The 19732-nt window shown below is 36.0% G+C and overlaps 1 protein-coding gene across 1 annotated transcript; it reads left to right on the top strand.

Moving 5' to 3' along the window:
• The first annotated feature begins 3966 nt into the window (after positions 1-3966).
• LOC127074098 (subtilisin-like protease 4) lies at positions 3967-16368 on the top strand. Its single transcript, XM_051015381.1, has 2 exons — positions 3967-4697; positions 14612-16368. Exons 1-2 carry the CDS (start codon positions 4019-4021, stop codon positions 16189-16191), a joined length of 2259 nt encoding a protein of 752 aa, XP_050871338.1. The 5' UTR covers positions 3967-4018; the 3' UTR covers positions 16192-16368.
• The last annotated feature ends 3364 nt before the right edge of the window (positions 16369-19732 follow it).

Genomic DNA, 19732 nt, shown 5'->3' with positions numbered 1-19732 from the left:
CGGTCTAATGTTTATCGATCTGAGTTGAACCAAGTTCGACTTAACTCGATTCATTTACAAGCCTAGACACTAGTCATCTCTTTGTGCCAGGTGTCAGACTACTAGAAAAATTTCAAGTAGGACAACTGAGCAAACTCAGAAGATACGAGTCATCTCTTTGTGCCATGTGTCATTTACACAGGTTTTTGTATAGTTGCGCTAAATTTGCAGCTCCCCAACTATATTTAACTATTTTAGTAAATTCCTATAATAATGGTAAATACTGAATATGTATAGTGTTACCATTAGTATCAGAAACAAATAAACTAGCAAAAAGCAATAAAATATAAACTCTAGTCTTCCTAAGTATTGTTTTGATGGGGGAATTATCGTTTAAGTGAATAATGTCGTAGTGCTCCATGAGTCATTTCATCTTAATAAATTGGCATTTTCTATCTGTGTCTGACAATTCTATACCTAACAATTCTTGAGCTTTAGAATAGACCATATTTTTTCCATTTACTGCGAAAGCGTTTACACGTAAACCTAACAACATGTGTACATCCTCTAGTATGACCGTGCATTCACCGATTGGAAGATGAAACATTTGTGTTTCCAGTCTCCATCTTCTGCATAAGGCGAGATAAATTTTCTATCAATGTTGTATGAGATTATGTTGATAACATGCCCAAATCCTGCTTGTATAAAAAATGGACGGATCATTTCGTCGACTGGGACGTACGAATGTGCACGAGGTCTAAAGCTTCTTTCATCATAATAAAAAAAAGAAGGTATTTAAATAAGTAAATTTAGAGGAAGACATTTGTATAACTAAATTTTAAAAAATTAGGAGTAATACCTAAATTTGTCGTTTCAAGTTAAGTCGAAATGGTAATTTTGATTACTTGAGAGATATGTTACAAACAAAGATTCAATTTGGATATGTTTCATAAATTATTTATCGAAATGATGTTAATTTTGGGAATAACCATGAGAAATATGTTCCATTGAAGGTCCGAGACGACGATGATGTTGAAACAATGATTATGAATCATGAATTTTCTGGGTTTGATTACATTAATTTATACATAAAATTTCAACAATGTCAACAATCTCAGGTGTCATAGATAATCAATGCACCAGAAGTCGAATCGCCAATAACAATTACAAATGAAGATGATGAAGAATATGATGATGAAGAAAATGAGGCACAAGTTGATAATTATTATAGTACTTTATATGAAAAAGGCGACCATGTTGAACTAGAAGCAGTTGTCGATGATGAACAACACATTCCAGTTGTGAATGTATTTTGTCCACCTCCCCACATGACAAACCTATGCTTAAGTGCATATCACCCATCCTTTGAATGGTCATGCATTCCTCGTCTTCAGATTGAGGGTGACATAGATGTGGGTAACCAATTTAAAAATAAAGTTGACTTTGTGCTTGCCATAAATAAATACCACATGAAACACTGTGTGGATTTTAAGGTGAAAGATTATGATAATAAGAGATATCTAATATGTTGTAAAATCGCTATGTGCAAGTTTCGCCTATTGACGTCCTATAGAAAAATAAATGACTTATGGGATATATGCATTATGAACCCCCCACATAGTTGTTCAACAACTATCTTTAATCACGATCATCGAAAACTTAGTTCTCACCTGATGTGTCAACATTTAATGCCTTTTGTAGACAAGGATCCTTCAATCAAGGTAAACGTTTGTATCAGTAAAATTGTTTATGAATACAAATTCACTCAGTAATATAGGAAAACATGGATTGCAAGGAATAAAGAAATTGAACATGTATATGGTAACTGAGAGAATTCATACAAAGAACTCACACATTACTTGTTAGAACTTAAAAAATTTGTTCCTCGTACAATGGTAGAAATGTAAACACTACCCATATATATATATATAGATGACAACACTATTGTTGAAGGGAAACACATCTTCCACCGGCTATTATGGGCATTCCAACCATGCATTAGAGGCTTTGCATATTGCAAGCCTATACTTCAAATTGATGGAACATGGTTATATGGTAAGTACAAAGGGACATTACTTATGGAGGTAGCACAAGATGACAACAATAATATTTTCCCAATTGCTTTTGCCCTTGTGGAAGGTGAGACGACTGGAGTTTGGGGTTTTTTTCTACAGAACTTAAGAAGGCATGTTGCTCCTCAACCTGACCTATGTTTGATTTCAAACAGGCATGCATCGATTGAAAGTGCGTACAATAATCCAGATAATGGTTGACATAATCCATTATTTGTGCATGTCTACTATGTCAGACACATTGCACAAAATTTCATGAGAGAAATCAAGGACATAAACCTCAGAAAAAAAAGTCATTAACATGAGTAAGTATCTATCTATTTCCTAACATTATATCTTAGTCAATTATATATTATAACATTAACCCCATTTTTTAACATATAGGGTATGCTTTAAACCAACCAACATTTCAATATTACTAGAATAAAATTGGCATGGATAATGGTGATGCTTTAAGGTGGGTAGAAAATATTTCAGTAGAAAAATGGAAGAGGGCATTTGACGGGGGTCAGCGTTGAGGTCACATGACAACGAATCTCGTCGAGTCAATGAACTCAATCTTTAAAGACACTCATAATCTGTCTATTACAACATTGGTAAGTGAAACATACTATAGAATGGGATCACTATTTGTTGAAAGGGGTGCACATTGGAGTGCAGTGTTGAAATCTGGACAAACATTTACAGACAATTGCAATTGCATTAAGGTAATGAAAGAAGAAACAACAAAATCCAACATGCATCAGGTAAGAATTTTTTACTATAACCAAAACACTTTCAGTGTGAAGGAGACAATGGACCACAGTGAGGGGAAGCCTATGGGACATTACAAGATCAATCTAATAAATGGTTGGTGTGATTGCGGAAAATTTAAGGTATATCATGTTCCTTGTTCACATGTTATCGCTGCATGTTCTATGATGCGCCAAGACGCCTATGCTCTTTTATCCAACGTTTACAAGGTCGCAAACCTATTTGGGATTTACATCATAAGCTTTCCAGTGCTACTATACGATGAATATTGGCCCATTTATGAAAGAGATCAAATTTGTCATAATCCAAAAATACGGAGGAACAAGAAAGGCCGCCAAGTGAACACACGTATTAGAGCAGAAATGGACACAGTTGATAAGTTAGAGAGAAAACGTTTCACATGTCGTCTTCCTGGTCACAACTGAACTCAGTGTCCTAATGTTGGAACTAGTAATAATTAATTTTTTAGTTTGTTATCTAATATCATTTTCAGATTGCCATCAAGCTTCTCAATTATTTGAACCATTACTAATTAAGTAACAAATATAAATAACAATAATTCAGATAACACAAAACGAACGACAAGTCTTAAAAAACAACACATACAACAAATATCAAAACAAATAAAAATAGTTAACCACAACATTTATAATCAATTACAACAATCAAACTGATATCATTTGATCCAAACATTATTTTCCTAACATTCTTATAATTTTTAACTCGCACCCATCCACGATGAACATTGTGTCTCACAAAACTTCTAATGACTAGAAGCTTTGGAAAAATAAGAGGGTCCGTCCATTGAATGGGGGGAGGTTCTTCGTGTTGTTATATATTTATTTAGAAATATGACAGTTTGGTATATAGTGATGAAATGTAGTCTATATTGGAAATTTGTTTTGCAAGATGGCATAATGGTAAAAAAATTCAGAATAAAGCTCAAGGACATATCCATGCATGACTCCATAAAACAATCTTCCAACTAATTATGCTAAACAGAAAATGGTAAGTACCGCAAGACAGAAAAAGCTTTCTAAAAACAAATACTAATCATTGTTGCCGACTTAAGGATAATATAATCATAATCACAACTTACACAATATAACATATAATATCACCATGCCGGCCAAGTATATGTCATCATTGTGAATGTATTTAGAGCACACCTCTTTCATTCTTCCATCAAGCAGAAAGTAAAATTCCTCTTGAACATGGATTATATCCTTTTCGTTGCTCTCACTTTTGTGTTATGTTTTCATATTCATTTTACTCAAGGAAGTGAACTGTCCCTTACCACTGGGAGCACAGAGAAAAGCAGTTCAAAAATATACATTGTCCATGTGAATGAACCAGAGGGTAAGATATTTACTCAATCAGAACAAGATTTAGAAAGTTGGCACCATTCATTCATGCCACCTACGGTTATGAGCTCCGAGAAACAACCGCGAATGATATATTCATACCGAAATGTGCTGAGTGGCTTTGCTGCAAGACTCACCCAAGAAGAGTTGAGAGCTGTGGAACAGAAAAACGGCTTTATTTCAGCTCATCCCGAAAGGACACTTCGTCGTCAAACCACGCATACTTCACATTTCTTGGGGTTGCAGCAAAATATCGGATTATGGAAAGATTCAAATTTTGGAAAGGGAGTTATTATTGGTGTTCTGGATTCAGGAATCACCCCTGATCATCCTTCATTTAGTGATGCAGGAATATCACCGCCACCAGCGAAATGGAAAGGGAGATGCGAACTTAATGGCACAGCTTGCAACAACAAGCTAATTGGAGCAAGGTCCTTCAACAATGCAGCTATGTCAAGGAAAGGACAGAAAGGTGAAGCACCAATTGATGAGGATGGACATGGTACTCACACGGCAAGTACAGCGGCAGGTGCTTTTGTGGATGATGCAGAAGTACTAGGAAATGCCAAAGGCACAGCAGCAGGGATGGCTCCTCATGCTCACCTAGCAATTTACAAAGTGTGCTTTGGAGAAGACTGTCCCGAGAGTGATATACTAGCGGCATTAGACGCAGCTGTGGAGGATGGTGTGGATGTAATATCCATATCGCTTGGTCTTAACGAACCTCCTCCATTTTTCAACGATAGCACCGCCATAGGCGCTTTTGCAGCAATTCAGAAGGGAATCTTTGTAAGTTGTTCAGCAGGAAACTTTGGCCCTTCAGATGGCTCCTTGGTTAATGGAGCTCCATGGATCCTCACAGTTGGAGCAAGCACTATCGACAGAAGCATTGTAGCAACAACAGTGCTTGGAAATGGAGAAGAATTCGAGGGTGAATCTGTTTTCCAGCCTTCTGATTTCTCTCGAACATTGTTGCTCTTAGCATTTGCAGGAACGAATGCACTTTGTGGTAATGGATCCTTGAATGACATTGATTTCAAAGGAAAGGTTGTTTTGTGTGAGAGGGGAGGGGGAATAGGAAGAATTGCCAAAGGACAGGAAGTAAAAAGAGTAGGAGGCGCCGCCATGATTCTCATGAATGATGAAATCAATGGTTTTAGTCTCTCAGCTGATGTACATACCCTACCAGCAACACATGTCAGCTATGCTGCTGGACTTAAGATCAAAGCATATATAAATTCAACTTTAGCACCTACAGCAACCATTTCGTTTAAGGGAACGATTATCGGAAACTCTTTATCACCAGCCGTTGCATCATTTTCTTCAAGAGGCCCCAACTTGCCGAGTCCTGGTATATTGAAACCAGATATTATCGGACCAGGCGTGAACATCCTAGCCGCCTGGCCGTTTCCCTTGGATAACAGCACCATTTCAAACCTCAACTTCAACATTATGTCCGGAACATCAATGTCATGTCCACATCTTAGTGGCATTGCTGCGTTGCTCAAAAGCTCTCATCCTGATTGGTCACCAGCTGCCATAAAATCTGCCATAATGACTTCTGCAGACACATTGAACTTAGAGAACAAACCTATTGTTGACGAAACACTTCAGCCAGCAAATATCTTTGCCACAGGCTCGGGGCACGTGAATCCGTCGAGAGCAGATGATCCCGGTTTAGTATATGATATCCAACCTGATGATTATATACCTTATTTGTGTGGTTTAGGATACAGTGATAGGGAAGTCGGAATCATTGCACACAGAACAATTAACTGCGCTGAAAGATCAAGCATTACTGAAGGAGATCTTAACTACCCCTCATTTTCTGTTGTGCTTGGCTCCTCAGAGACACTGACAAGGACAGTGACAAATGTTGGCGAGGCCGACTCATCTTATGTAGCTGTAGTAACAGCGCCAAAAGGGGTTGATGTAAAAGTCCAGCCAGAAAAGCTTTACTTTTCAAAAGCGAACCAGAAGGAAACATATTCAGTGACATTCAACCGTTTGGAAAATGGTAATAAGACAGGAGAATTTGCTCAAGGATCTCTGAAATGGGTCTCTGCTAAATACACTGTCACGAGCCCTATCTTGGCCAAATTTGCATAGAAGAGTAATGTAACCAACCAACAACAACTTGCACCACAAGAAAACAAAGTATAATGGTCACAAAGTTGCCCTACTAGCTAATATACATCAATAGAAAGAAAAAATGTGACAACTTATCAGGAATAAGGCTTGGGTCACTTTGTGCCAAATTGCCTTTTCCTTTCCTATATTAGATTTCTGTTATGAGTTTGTTATGTAGAATCTAATATAAAAAATTAATAATTCAAGTGCTGTAATTGGTTACTGCGTTTTGGTAACTGATTATAGGATGCAGTATTTTTGAGATTTGAAACATGTGTAAATGGTTATTACATTTTGGTAATCGGTTACTACTTTGGTGGAAATTAATCGTTGAAATAGCTGTAATCGATTAATGCATTTTAGTAACCAGTTACGGGCAGAGAAATTTCAATTATCTGTTATTTTTGAATAGTTTTTGTCCCAATCAACCAACCTTTGAGGTATCATTCTATAGAAAATGCGAATGTTGTATGAGCATATTTTCACCCTCAATTAATCTCTCTAATTCTCTCTCGCTCCCTCTCTCCCTCTCCACACTCAATTACTCCATTTTTATTAACTTTGTAGTTCCAAATTCTAACATTTGTTATCAAGAGTATGATTCGATCCACCGAACACCTGGTGTGCAACATGAATTATGTTTCGAATGAAAGAATCTCTTCAAACATGTCCATTTTTTATGCGAAGAATTACGAAAAATGGTGCAAACAAATGAAGGTGTTGTTTGTAACCCCTGAATTCAATTAAGTTCTTTTGCCTGGGACTATGGTGAAATGTCTGGACTAAATCGAAGCGTAGTAGAATATCGATTGCCTATTTAGCCATGAAAGCGGACATTTAATCAGCATTCTCAACAGTTTGCTCCAGAAATCACATGGAAGATTAAGTAGGAGATCGAGAGACTGATCAAAAGTGGGTTCATAAGAACTGCAAGGTACGTCGAATGGTTAGCCAACATAGTACTTGTTATTAAGAAAAAGGGAACACTTGGAGTCTGTATAGATTTTAGAGACTTAAACAATGCAACTCCAAAAGATGAGTATTCGATGCCAGTGGCTGAAATGCTAGTCGATTCAGTCGCAGGTTTCGAATACTTGAGTATACTCAATGATTATTCCGGGTATAATCAGATTCTCATAGCAGAAGATGATGTTCCCGAGACTGCATTTGGATGCCCATGAGCTTTGGGAACATACGAATGGTTGTAATGCCGTTTGGTTTAAGAAACGTCGGAGCAACCTATAAAAGAGCCATGAATGCCATATTCTATGATTTTATTGAAAAAATTATGCAGGTATACATTGATGATACTGTGATAAAGTCTTCATCTAAAAATGGTCATTTGGACCATCCTCGACGCCCATTTGAGAGGATAGGAAAATATGGATTAAAAATGAATCCATTAAAATGTGCTTTTGGTGTACATGCAGAAGACTTCTTGGGTTTCGTGGTGTACAAAAAAGGCATCGAGATCAACCAAAACAAAACAAAATCAATTTTGGATCTCAAGCCTCCTTTGACAAAGAAGCAGCTCCAGTCTTTGTTAGGGAAGATAAACTTCTTGAGAATATTTATATCAAATCTAAGTGGAAAGACAAAGGTTTTCTCGCCATTGCTCAAGATCAAGAAGGAAATTGATTTTCACTAGGAACGAGAGCAACATGAGGCTTTCAACGCTATCAAAGAGTGCCTCACAAAGCCTCTCATTTTATTGGCATCTAGTATGAATAAGAATATGAGGTTATATATTAATGCATCGGATGCGACCATAGGAAGTATGTTAGCACAAGAGGATGACAGTGGTGTCGAAAGACCCATCTATTACCTCAGTCGGATTTTAATAGATGTTGAAACTAGGTATAATATGATTGAAAAACTGTGCCTATGCTTGTAATTCTCATGTATGAAATTAAAGAAATATATAAAACCAATTTATGTTTATGTTTCATCTCATTTTGATGTTATTAAACATATGTTGTCTAAACTCGTTCTACATAGTCAAATTGGGAAATGAGCACTAGCATTAACTGAATTTTCTTTAACATACATGCTTTTGAGGGCTATGAAAGGCCAAATAGTGGCAGACTTTATTGTAGACCACACAATAGTTGAACCATCACTAAACATGGTCGACACAAACCCATGGAGGTTATACTTCGACGGGTCAAGTCACAAAAATGGAACAGGTGTTAGGATCTTAATATTATCCCCCACAAGGCATTCCGACGAAGTTCAAATGTAAAGTCGACGGAAAATATTCCAATAATGAAGCAGAATACGAAGCCCTAATCACTGGCCTCAAAATCTTGAGGGATTTAGGAGTCAAGAAGGTAGAGATAAAGGGTTATTTTGAGCTAGTGATCAAACATATCACACGAGAATATAAGTGCAATAAAGAAAATCTGCTGATGTATTTTGCAATGGCGAAATGCCTATTAGAGTGCTTCGAGGTTGTCAGCATCACACATGTGCCTAGAATAGAGTGCTTCAGAGTTGCATATGCTTTTTGTTTTTTAGGGGGGTTTGTTTGGGGCTGGCACAACAACTAGAGCCCATTTTCGACCCTAGAAAATAAATACAGAGAAGGTTAATGGGCTTTTCTTCTTAAAGAAAGGAAATGCAAGGGAGAAGTAGTTACCTTCTTTGGTTGGGCCTTATTGACATCAATAATTTGGATGTTCTTGATGGGAGCGTCAGGATTCGACTGTGAAGCCGGTGTTTTGCCAGCAAGGGCAGAAAAAGTGTCGATCAAATTTTGGAGGAAGAGTGCATTGGGGAAATACTTTCTTTGGTATTCATACCACCACTTGCCGATGTCCTTGGTGGTTATGAAGGATTGTTGAAATTTGAAAACGGGTATCTTAAGGTGCTAAGTCGATTTGTGAAATTTGAGGCAAGCTTTGTGACCTTCAAATTTCAGTTGTCGACCAACCCACACAATATCAGTTGAATGACACACCAAAGATTTTGGCAACATCTATCTCAGGCCAAATTGTCGAGCCACCAAGTTGGGTTGATAGTTCATAAATCCATACCCCTTTGACCTAGTCTCTATCCTAAAGAACAACATCGTGGGAGTCAAAAATGCCCTTCACACAGCGTTCGACGGCGCTGCAGATTGTGGAGAGTCACCAGGAAAAGGGTTTTTGAACCATGTCGGACCAAAGTTTCGTTCCAAAAAAAGGGGTCATGCCTAGAATTAAAGAGGTGTCCTCAATGAACATATTAATGTACTTCATGAAAAGATGTTTGTTAGGGGTCTCCTGACAGGTCATCAAGGTAAGTCTTACGCCTTCTATAGGTCGATCTTGGGTGAAACGCATCATACGCTCCGACACAAGATAACCCAATTGATACTCGAAAGTGGCATTTAGCCAGTGTTGTAGCAACCAAATGGGGCCAGACAAATTTAAGGCCTTAGAAGTAGAGTGGGGAAGCTTTAGCTTCAGTGTCGCGAGCCTTAGAGAGATGCTAGCAGAAGCTTGCCCAAAGAAACCTGGCGACCTTCATGAATTTGGATTGCCGGGCTTATGTAGCTCTTAGTTATCTGCAGAGAGCCAGGACAAAACAAATAATATGAGATCCAGAGAGTTAGGAAAACAATGTGTTCCTCGTTGGACACTTCAGTGGAGTCCTGATCATAGTGACCTTCAATGTAATTCTGAAAACTTACAAGATTGAAAGCAAAAGTGTTTTCCGCAGGAAGAGTTGGGTCGAAGGCTTCACCTAGAGGTGAGAGACCAGTGATGGCTGCCATATCGAAAAGGGTAGGCATAAACATGCCACAAGGGAGTTGGAAGGTGTTAGTTGAACCTTCCCAGAAGTACATCGAAGCAAATAGCATACAAGGTTTGATTCGATGGGCGTTCCTCGAAATTTGGATGACGTCGAAGATGCCAGCCATTTTCCATTGTTCCTGGCGTTTGTTTTGGACTTTGTTGAGCCAAGCCACATACTTTTTGTTACTAGGAGTAGGAATCGACCTAAAAACCATGGCCTTTGGGTCCATGAACTTCAGGTCGATAGAACCATTCTTCTTAAAGGTCGATGGGACAGCTGGAGTAAAGCAAGGAAAGTATGATTGAACGTTTTTGGGTGATTTTTTGTATCCGGATATGGCCCGTGGAAAATGAGGAGTTTATCAGCAACAATAAAGGGAATGAGCATTTGACGTTGCCAAATCTCTACTACAGCTTCGTCAATAGATGCTGGTTGAGGGAAGGGTTTTAAACTTTTTTCTTCAGTAAGTTTGAAAGCGATGGGGTTGTTACCAGTGTTGTAGGTGACTGCATCCATAACGTTAGCAGAAGAGGCCATTGCAACGAAAGAAATAAGGGAAATGAGGAAAGTATATATGTTCTAAAAGTTGTAGAAAAATATGCGCAAATAGAGAAGAAGGAAGACACCAAAAATATGGAAGAGTGGTATTTATAAGCAAATACAATGATAACCAAGAGTCAATCGATATTGATGACAACTGTTTCGATTCACCGGTAGAGGGACAGTTAGTAAAGGTGGTTGAAAATCCATGACCTAGGACAAAACGCCAAGTTTCTCAGTCGAAACTAACCTTTTAGGGGGGAATTTGTTGGCTAGCAAATTTCGACTATGCAAAAGAGGAAAATCGAAACAAGAAGTATGGAATCATAAAATGAATCTTCGATAAGAGTGAACATGGTCAAAGGGGTTCGGCATACAAGAAGGACATATGCCATGTCGAAAGGAGGTCGATGAGGGATGAGGCAGTCGAAGTCGATCCCAAACAAGCAAAAATAATCAGTTGAGCATAACATGGGGGAAGTTGCAAAAGACGCGGGGCTGCAGGTTTAGACGCGTGGCACATTGTAGATGGCCAACGATAATGTAGCAGTTATTTCTCATTACTATTTAAGTAGATTTGATTTCTAGTTTTAGAGGTCGCATTTGTAACATTGTAGAGGGAAAACACTCAAAGTATCAAGCGTTTAGAGAAAAGAGTTCCTATAAAAATGTATGTTTGCGTCCACATTTACCTTTAAGCAATTTAAATTACCAAGTCCTTTTATCTGATTTTCCATTTACGGTTTACCTTGTCTTTCGTTCATCTATTTTAATTTCACATTTTACAAGCATTTCATGTCTACCGTTTTCTTAATCCAAACATTTAAACAAAATATCTCATAAACTTAACACTTAGTCTAGGAGTTTGTATCTGATCCTGCAAGTAAACCTTTAATAGGAGGGTATAAATTGTTCGCGCGAAAACCACGTGCGAACACCAAGCTCCTGGTAAAAGGTTACTAATTGGCTTTTTAGGTATCAATCTTTCTATGACAAATCTTTGTCCTTTTAACGATACATCCCGACTCTAGTAATGAAATGACTCTGAGTTCAATACTTAAGAAAAATATTTGTGAAATAAGAAGGACCATCCAGATTCAAGTTACAAATTTTTGAATGAGCTTCTTGGGTGAGGGGGGGCACAAATAAAAATAAGTCCTTGAAGTTTTTTACACTATTAGAATAAGTATGAAAGTATTTAACATATTGTCATAGAGAAATTATGTCGGAGCCGTCGGCGGACTTAGAGCCATTTTGCACCCCGAAAAAGTGAAATAACAATGTCAAAGTCAATTTGCTTCATTTGTATTCACACTAGTGTTGAAACACCTTGACAAAGGCTAAACTCACAAGATGTGGTTGTGAAAGAGAAATCAATAAATTGTTTAAGACACTGATTTCAAACTCATTAAAAAAGAAGACGATAACAAACCAAGGAGAATAGACACTCATTGAATGAGATAACACACCTATTAAATTGGCCACAAGCCCTAATCCTCATTCGAAGGGAGGATACCACAGTTTTTAGACGAACCTGTGTTAGGCATTGTTTGGGTGAAAACGTTGTCGCGGGAAAGAAAGATGCAACATATGATATGTCTGAACTTACTCAAACTCGCGATATGTCCTTACCAACTCTCCTAGTTGACACAGAAGACGCAACCGTGGTGCAAGAATAAAAAAACTGGACATGTGAATTGGAAATGTCAGGAAACCCTAAAAAGGAACAAAGATGAAAGAAGAACAAACTCAAATGCCAATACTCGAAAGTATGAGTATGGAATTTAGCATGCAAAGGACCGAATATACATCTAGAACTTTCCTAGTTATCCGACCAAACTACACACCCATAGAATACCTAGAGTTCATAAGAGAAAGAGAGAAGAACTTATCATAAGCATCAATAGATAAGTCCATAAGGGAAACAAAGTCCTTTCAGAGACCCAACAAAACTTCCTCGAATAGTTTGAGAACACATAATCATTCCCTATTATCAACGGTTGAGATTTCTTTATGACTATTGAATTGACACTATAACGCCCTAGGGAAATCATGGGGCGACCAATGAGAGTAGGAGATACATGCCAGTCCTTATCCTCTCACCAACATGCAAGATAGATATTTTAAACCCCTTACATTTTACAACAAAAAGACAAGGACTCGAGAGTAAATATTTTGCATCGACCGTCAGGGCCTAATAGAACTCAAAGCCTAATATCAAAGAAGGATAGAGCATACCAAACACACACAAAGAAAGCATCCTAGTTCATTACATATGACTCTGCATACTCCAACACATACCGTTAGATTCATCTTACGGTCATCCATATTCCACACCCTTTTTTTGAATTTAAGTTATTAACAAACTCCTCTATAAAAGCAGGATTGTCGCACCACTTACAAGTACGCACTTTCCCATTTGAAATTTCACTATTCACTTCATACACTAACTTGAACGTTGTCATGATAACCTTCTAGGTTAGCTCCATCCACATCATCAAAATCAAATCTCTGCCACAACTCAACACTCAATTGAGCTCAATGACATTTCATCTTGTTCTCATGCAGAACACAATATAATTTGTATTCAGCCAAATTAAGTATGACTCAATTCAACTCATTTTTAGATTTAAATAAGTTTCCAGGTTTAGACAGTGAAGAGCAACAAGTTCTACAACACAGACTCCAAAATTTGAAAAGTTCAATTTTTTATTTATCAATATTAATAAACATAATTTTTTTTCATTATAAATATAGTTCAATAAATTAAAAAAATACTATGATAAAAATTCACTAATTGACCAAAAATTAAAATAACTATAATTAAATTTATTTTTTATTAATATACAATTATATTTTTAATATGTCATTTTTAATTATTACAATTTTTTTTTTAAAATTTGGACCCATTTTTTAATTAGAAGGATGGATTGATTGTGCCGGCTCTATCTTTTATGTCTTTGTGAAAGGTGTCTGAGCTACTAGAAAAATTTCAATTAGGACAACTTAGCCGAAGATACAGTCTAAAGGAAATAAAGCTCAAAGGACATATGGAGCTCAAAAGACATATCCGTATGCATGATTCCATAAAGCAATCTTCTAACTAATTAAGCTAAACAGAAAATGGTAGGTACCGCAAGACAGCAAAAACCTTCTAAAAACAAATACTAACGTAACAAATAATATAACCATGTCGACTTAAGAATAACATATACTAATATAACCATGCCGGCCAAGGATTAATCATTGTGAATATATTATGACCACAACTCTTTCATTCTTTCATCAAGCGGAAAGTAAAGTTCCTCTTGAACATGAATTATATCCTTTTCATTACTCTCACTTTGGTGTTGAGTTTCCATGTTCATTTTACTCAAGGAAGTGAACTTCTCCTTACCACTGGGAGCACAGAGAAAAGCAGTTCAAATATATACATTGTTCATGTGAATCAACCAGAAGGCAAGATATTTACTCAATCAGGACAAGATTTAGAAAGTTGGCACCATTCGTTCATGCCACCAACTGTTATGAGCTCTAATGAACAACCGCGAATGATATATTCATACCGAAATGTGTTGAGTGGCTTTGCTGCAAGGCTCACTCAAGAAGAGTTGAGAGCTGTGGAACAGAAAAACGGCTTTATTTCAGCTCATCCCGAAAGGACACTACGTCGTCAAACCACGCATACTACAGATTTCTTGGGGTTGCAGCAAAATATCGGATTATGGAAAGATTCAAATTTTGGAAAGGGAGTTATTATTGGTGTTCTGGATTCAGGAATCACACCTGGTCATCCTTCATTTAGTGATGCAGGAATATCACCACCACCGTCGAAATGGAAAGGGAGATGCGAACTTAATGGCACAGCTTGTAACAATAAGCTAATTGGAGCAAGATCCTTCAATAATGCAGGTACGGCAATGAAAGTAGAGAAAGCTGAAGCACCAATTGATGAGGATGGACATGGTACTCATACGGCAAGTACAGCGGCAGGTGCTTTTGTGGACGATGCAGAAGTACTAGGAAATGCCAAAGGCACAGCAGCAGGGATGGCTCCTCATGCTCACCTAGCCATTTACAAAGTGTGCTTTGGAGAAGACTGCCCCGAGAGTGATATACTAGCGGCATTAGACGCAGCTGTGGAGGATGGTGTCGATGTAATATCCATATCGCTTGTTCTAGATGAACCTCCTCCATTTTTCAATGATACAATTGCCATAGGCTCTTTTGCAGCAATTCAGAAGGGAATCTTTGTAAGTTGTTCAGCAGGAAACTTTGGGCCTTCTGATGGCTCCTTGGTTAATGGAGCTCCATGGATCCTCACAGTTGGAGCAAGCACTATTGACAGAAGCATTGTAGCAACAACAGTGCTTGGAAATGGAGAAGAATTCGAAGGCGAATCTGTTTTCCAGCCCTCCTATTTCTCTCCAACATTGTTGCCCTTAGCATTTGCAGGAACGAATGCACTTTGTGGTAATGGATCCTTGAACGACATTGATTTCAGAGGAAAGGTTGTTTTGTGTGAAAGGGGAGGGGGAATAGGAAGAATTGCCAAAGGACAGGAAGTAAAAAGAGTAGGAGGTGCCGCCATGATTCTCATGAATGATGAAATCAATGGTTTTAGTCTCTCAGCTGATTCACATATCCTACCAGCAACACATGTCAGCTATGCTGCTGGACTTAAGATCAAAGCATATATAAATTCAACTTCAACACCTACAGCAACCATTTCGTTTAAGGGAACGGTTATCGGAAACCCCTTATCGCCAGCAGTTGCATCCTTCTCCTCAAGAGGTCCCAACTTGCCGAGTCCTGCTATATTGAAACCAGATATTATCGGACCTGGCGTGAGCATCCTAGCTGCTTGGCCCTTTCCCTTGAATAACAGCACCGATTCAAATGTCAATTTCAACATTATGTCCGGAACATCAATGTCATGTCCACATCTTAGTGGCATTGCTGCTTTGCTCAAAAGCTCTCATCCTGATTGGTCACCAGCTGCCATAAAATCTGCCATAATGACTTCTGCAGACACGTTGAACTTAGAAAACAAACCTATTGTTGACGAAACACTTCAGCCAGAAAATTTCTTTGCCACAGGTTCGGGGCACGTGAATCCGTCGAGAGCAGATGATCCCGGATTAGTATATGATATCCAACCTGATGATTATATACCTTATCTGTGTGGTTTAGGATACAGTGATAAGGAAGTCGGAATCATTGCACACAGAACAGTTAACTGCACTGCAACATCAAACATTCCTGAAGGAGAGCTTAACTACCCCTCATTTTCTGTTGTGCTTGGCTCCTCACAGACATTCACAAGGACAGTGACAAATGTCGGTGAAGCCTACTCATCGTATGTAGCCGTAGTAACGGCGCCAAAAGGGGTTGATGTAAAAGTCCAGCCAGAAAAGCTTTACTTTTCAGAAGCCAATCAGAAAGAAACATATTCAGTGACATTCAACCGTTTAGAAAATGGTAATAAGACAGGAGAATTTGCTCAAGGATCTCTGAAATGGGTCTCTGCTAAACACACTGTCACGAGCCCTATCGTAGCCAAATTTGCATAGGACAATAATGTAACCGACCAACTACTTGCACTACAAGAAAACAAGCATAATGGTCAGAAATTGCCCTACTAGCTAATAACATTAATAGAATGAAAAATGTGACAACTCCATTAACTTGGAGTTTTATTGGGTAAATTACCAACATTTAATCATTTGATATCACCTTACTTTTTCATATTTAATTATTTGTTAAGAGAATTAAAACTTTGGGTTAATTTTATATGGTGCCACAAAGCGTTTTAAATAAATGTGAAAGCTCAAAACGTAAACACCATTATAGAAGAAGAAAGAAAGAATTCAATGAAAAAGGAATTTTATATATATATATATATATATATATATATATATATATATATATATATATATATATATATATATATATATATATATATATATATATATATATATATATATATGGTGTGATGAGTTAGTTACTACTACTAACCAACTCTTGTTACAATGAAATGAGTTAGCTTAGTACACAAGTAACTTCCTCTCATCTTCATGCATAACATCTCTTCTCAATTTGGAATGGAATAGAGGTCAACCATTTCAAGCTTGTTTTGTAGATTGTTGAAAGGTCCTGAATGAAAAAAAAAATATCAGAATATTTGCCACTTGGTTCTGGGATGAGATTGGAAGCAAATGCAAAATTTCTCCCTGAACTATCCCTAACAACATGGCAATCAATCTATATATGTTTTATTCTTTTATGGAACATAGGATTTATCTATCTATCTATGATCTTTAGCGATCAATTGTTCATTCTTGTCAATCTTGTGTTTTCTTTTCTGAGAAATATAAATAAACAATTTGGGGGTGAGAACTAATTTCTCATTAGGTTTCCTACTAGAAACCTCAAACTCGTCTCGCTCAAACTCTTAAAAAAAACTCTAATAATTTCCTGTATAATCTTGCTATAATCTTAAGAATAACTAACTTAAATCCTTTTAGAATAACTATAATTCCATTATGATCTAAGCCTAAGTGTTTAAATACACTGACGTGAAAATATAAGACAAGTAAATATGAGGGAGCCTAACAATTAGAGCTACCTTGATGAATAAGTTCTAGGTTTGTGACACTATGATCACCATGATGATTTGGATAATATATTGTATTCGGTAAGATTGTAGACATATTTTCCTTGGAAATAGTTTCCCGTTTACCAAGACTTATATGTCTCATTTTATAAATGGAGAACTCATTTAGCTATGGTGTATCATATTATTATAACTTAGCCATAAGTAATCAAGAATAAATAATGGACTTACGAGAACTATTGAGTTTTAGATCTAGTTAGTTTTTCCTTAAAAGATAATGTAGTTGTACTTTTTAGGTAGTTGATATTCAAGTTGAACATGTGATCAATAGAAAGTCATCTCTGACCAGGTAGCTTTGGATTCCATTAAACATAACCTCTATATGTTTTTCCAAAAAAAAATGTTGGCAAAAACATCTTGATTGAATTTGATAAAGATTTATTGTACAATTTTAACACAAACATCGAGTTTTATTGAAAGAATTCCAAGCTTAGTCAACCACTTCTCGAGCCATTCATGTATCCCACGTCAATTTATTATCTAATAAAGGATGCAGTCATAACCACTAATTATTTAGGTGAATCAACCAAATCATTTCTCGTATCACATGGATGGGCCAAAGATATTGGTATTCTTAGAGTTTGTAGATGAATATTGGTCTGAGAGACCCTCACACATCTGATGTTGAAGTGGTTGGTTGGTTGGTACTATTAAGAATTCTACAAGAATGGAATTTTATGCATCAAACATAGTAATGACTCGAGGAAGTGAATTTGTTAGTGGTATTGGACGTAGTATTCCACCAAGCATGCATAATTTGTTTCCAAACTTGAAAGCTAGTCGAGTGATCATCTAATAGCTCTTGATTTTGATTCCTTTTATTCTCCAAGTGATTAGCTGAGGAAGAACTATGTTCCTCTACTATTGGCTCCTCAAAATAATTTTAAGTCCACCATTAGAATTTTTATGAGATAATAAACTTAGAAATGCATAAGTAAAGTGAAAAGTAAAAAAATACAGAGATGAGATTAAAAAATAAGCCTCTTTATTTGATTGAATGTATTAAATAAAATGTTTAAGTGTAATATTTATAAGAAACACTGGTTTCATTAACCAAAATATTATGACTCACAAAATTTGGTCTTGCTCAGTTATTTTTGTAGTTAATGTATGACTCCTCCTAATATGGAGAGTACGTGGGGCCCCACATTTGGCTAATTTTCTCCTCTTTCCCAACATATTCTTTTCTAATATTCACACATTGATCTTTCTATTATAACGTGTCTTCGTGTAAATAATTACTTCATATAGTAGAACTATAAACATAAAACCTGAGTAAAACTTCAAGTTACCATGTTGTACTTAACTTTAAAGGATTTTGACATTCTCATGACTTTTGTGAATCCTTGTGGCATGAAAACGACTTACGTGTCTTGTATTCGACTATCTCATATTCGTCTAAAGGGAATTATGTTTGCCTTAAATTTGATTGCTATAAGTTTTAAACAAAAAACTTATTTACTTTTAGATATAAACAAGAGTTGAATATGTTTTTCGTCTTATAAATAAGGACTTTTATGTTTAGTCATTTTTATTGTTTTTTAGATCTCTACAAACAAAATTGCATAGTGTTTTAGTAACTACTAAAATCAAATTTGTATAACTATCCTTAATTTAAAAAAAAAAATTAAAATATTTATTTTGCGTATATATTTAGAACATTATAAAACCAAAATTTAGAATTTTTTAACATATCATTAATTACATATAAATATTTCAAACAAAAATTAAAATATACAAGTCAAATTTTTAACTAATTTTTTAAAGATTTTTTTATAGTTTTTTAAACATGCCTCCAAGAGAATAATAAAAATTACATATTATTAAAACATGAATTAAAACAACACTCGGTAAAATTTTGTATGACTAAAAAATAAAGAAAAATTAAATAAATACTAAACTTAGAAGATCTTTAATTTTTTGGGATAAGAAATTATTTAATTGATAAAAATGTACTAAGGTTATTAAATTTATTTGTTAATTAATAAATCTAAATAATTTGTTTTGTGTTATAATTTGTGCAACATTGTACATGACAAAATGTTAGGTAATAAAAAAATATCAAAAATAAAATAAAATAAAATAAGTGTGGTAGAGATTCAAATGTTGTACTGGTTGTATGATAAACCTAAAGAAATAATATTATAAATGATAAAATTAGAGAGTGAGACTTGGGAATAACATAGTAAAAAAAATGTTGTAAACCAAGTCTTATATATTACTTTTGAAATCGTCTTATTTGGCTCATATTAAGAAATTTGATGAAACTTAATTTCCTAGTCATATATATATATATATATATATATATATATATATATATATATATATATATATATATATATATATATATATATATATATATTGTTTCATAGAATATGAGAATGTAGTATTTAAATGGTTTTCAAATATGACGAATGATATAATGCAAATATCTTTAA

Source organism: Lathyrus oleraceus, chromosome 4 (genome assembly GCF_024323335.1).
Source record: "Lathyrus oleraceus cultivar Zhongwan6 chromosome 4, CAAS_Psat_ZW6_1.0, whole genome shotgun sequence".
NCBI lineage: Eukaryota > Viridiplantae > Streptophyta > Magnoliopsida > Fabales > Fabaceae > Lathyrus > Lathyrus oleraceus.
Note: the sequence above shows the minus strand (reverse complement) of the source record. Positions and strands in the feature narration are given on the sequence as shown.

Coding starts and splice junctions, on each gene's coding strand:
- LOC127074098 (XM_051015381.1), top strand. CDS start 4,019: ATGGATTATATCCTTTTCGTTGCTCTCACTTTTGTGTTATGTTTTCAT. Junction 4,698..14,611: donor CACGGCAAGTACAGCGGCAG/GTGCTTTTGTGG, acceptor GTACAGCGGCAG/GTGCTTTTGTGGACGATGCA.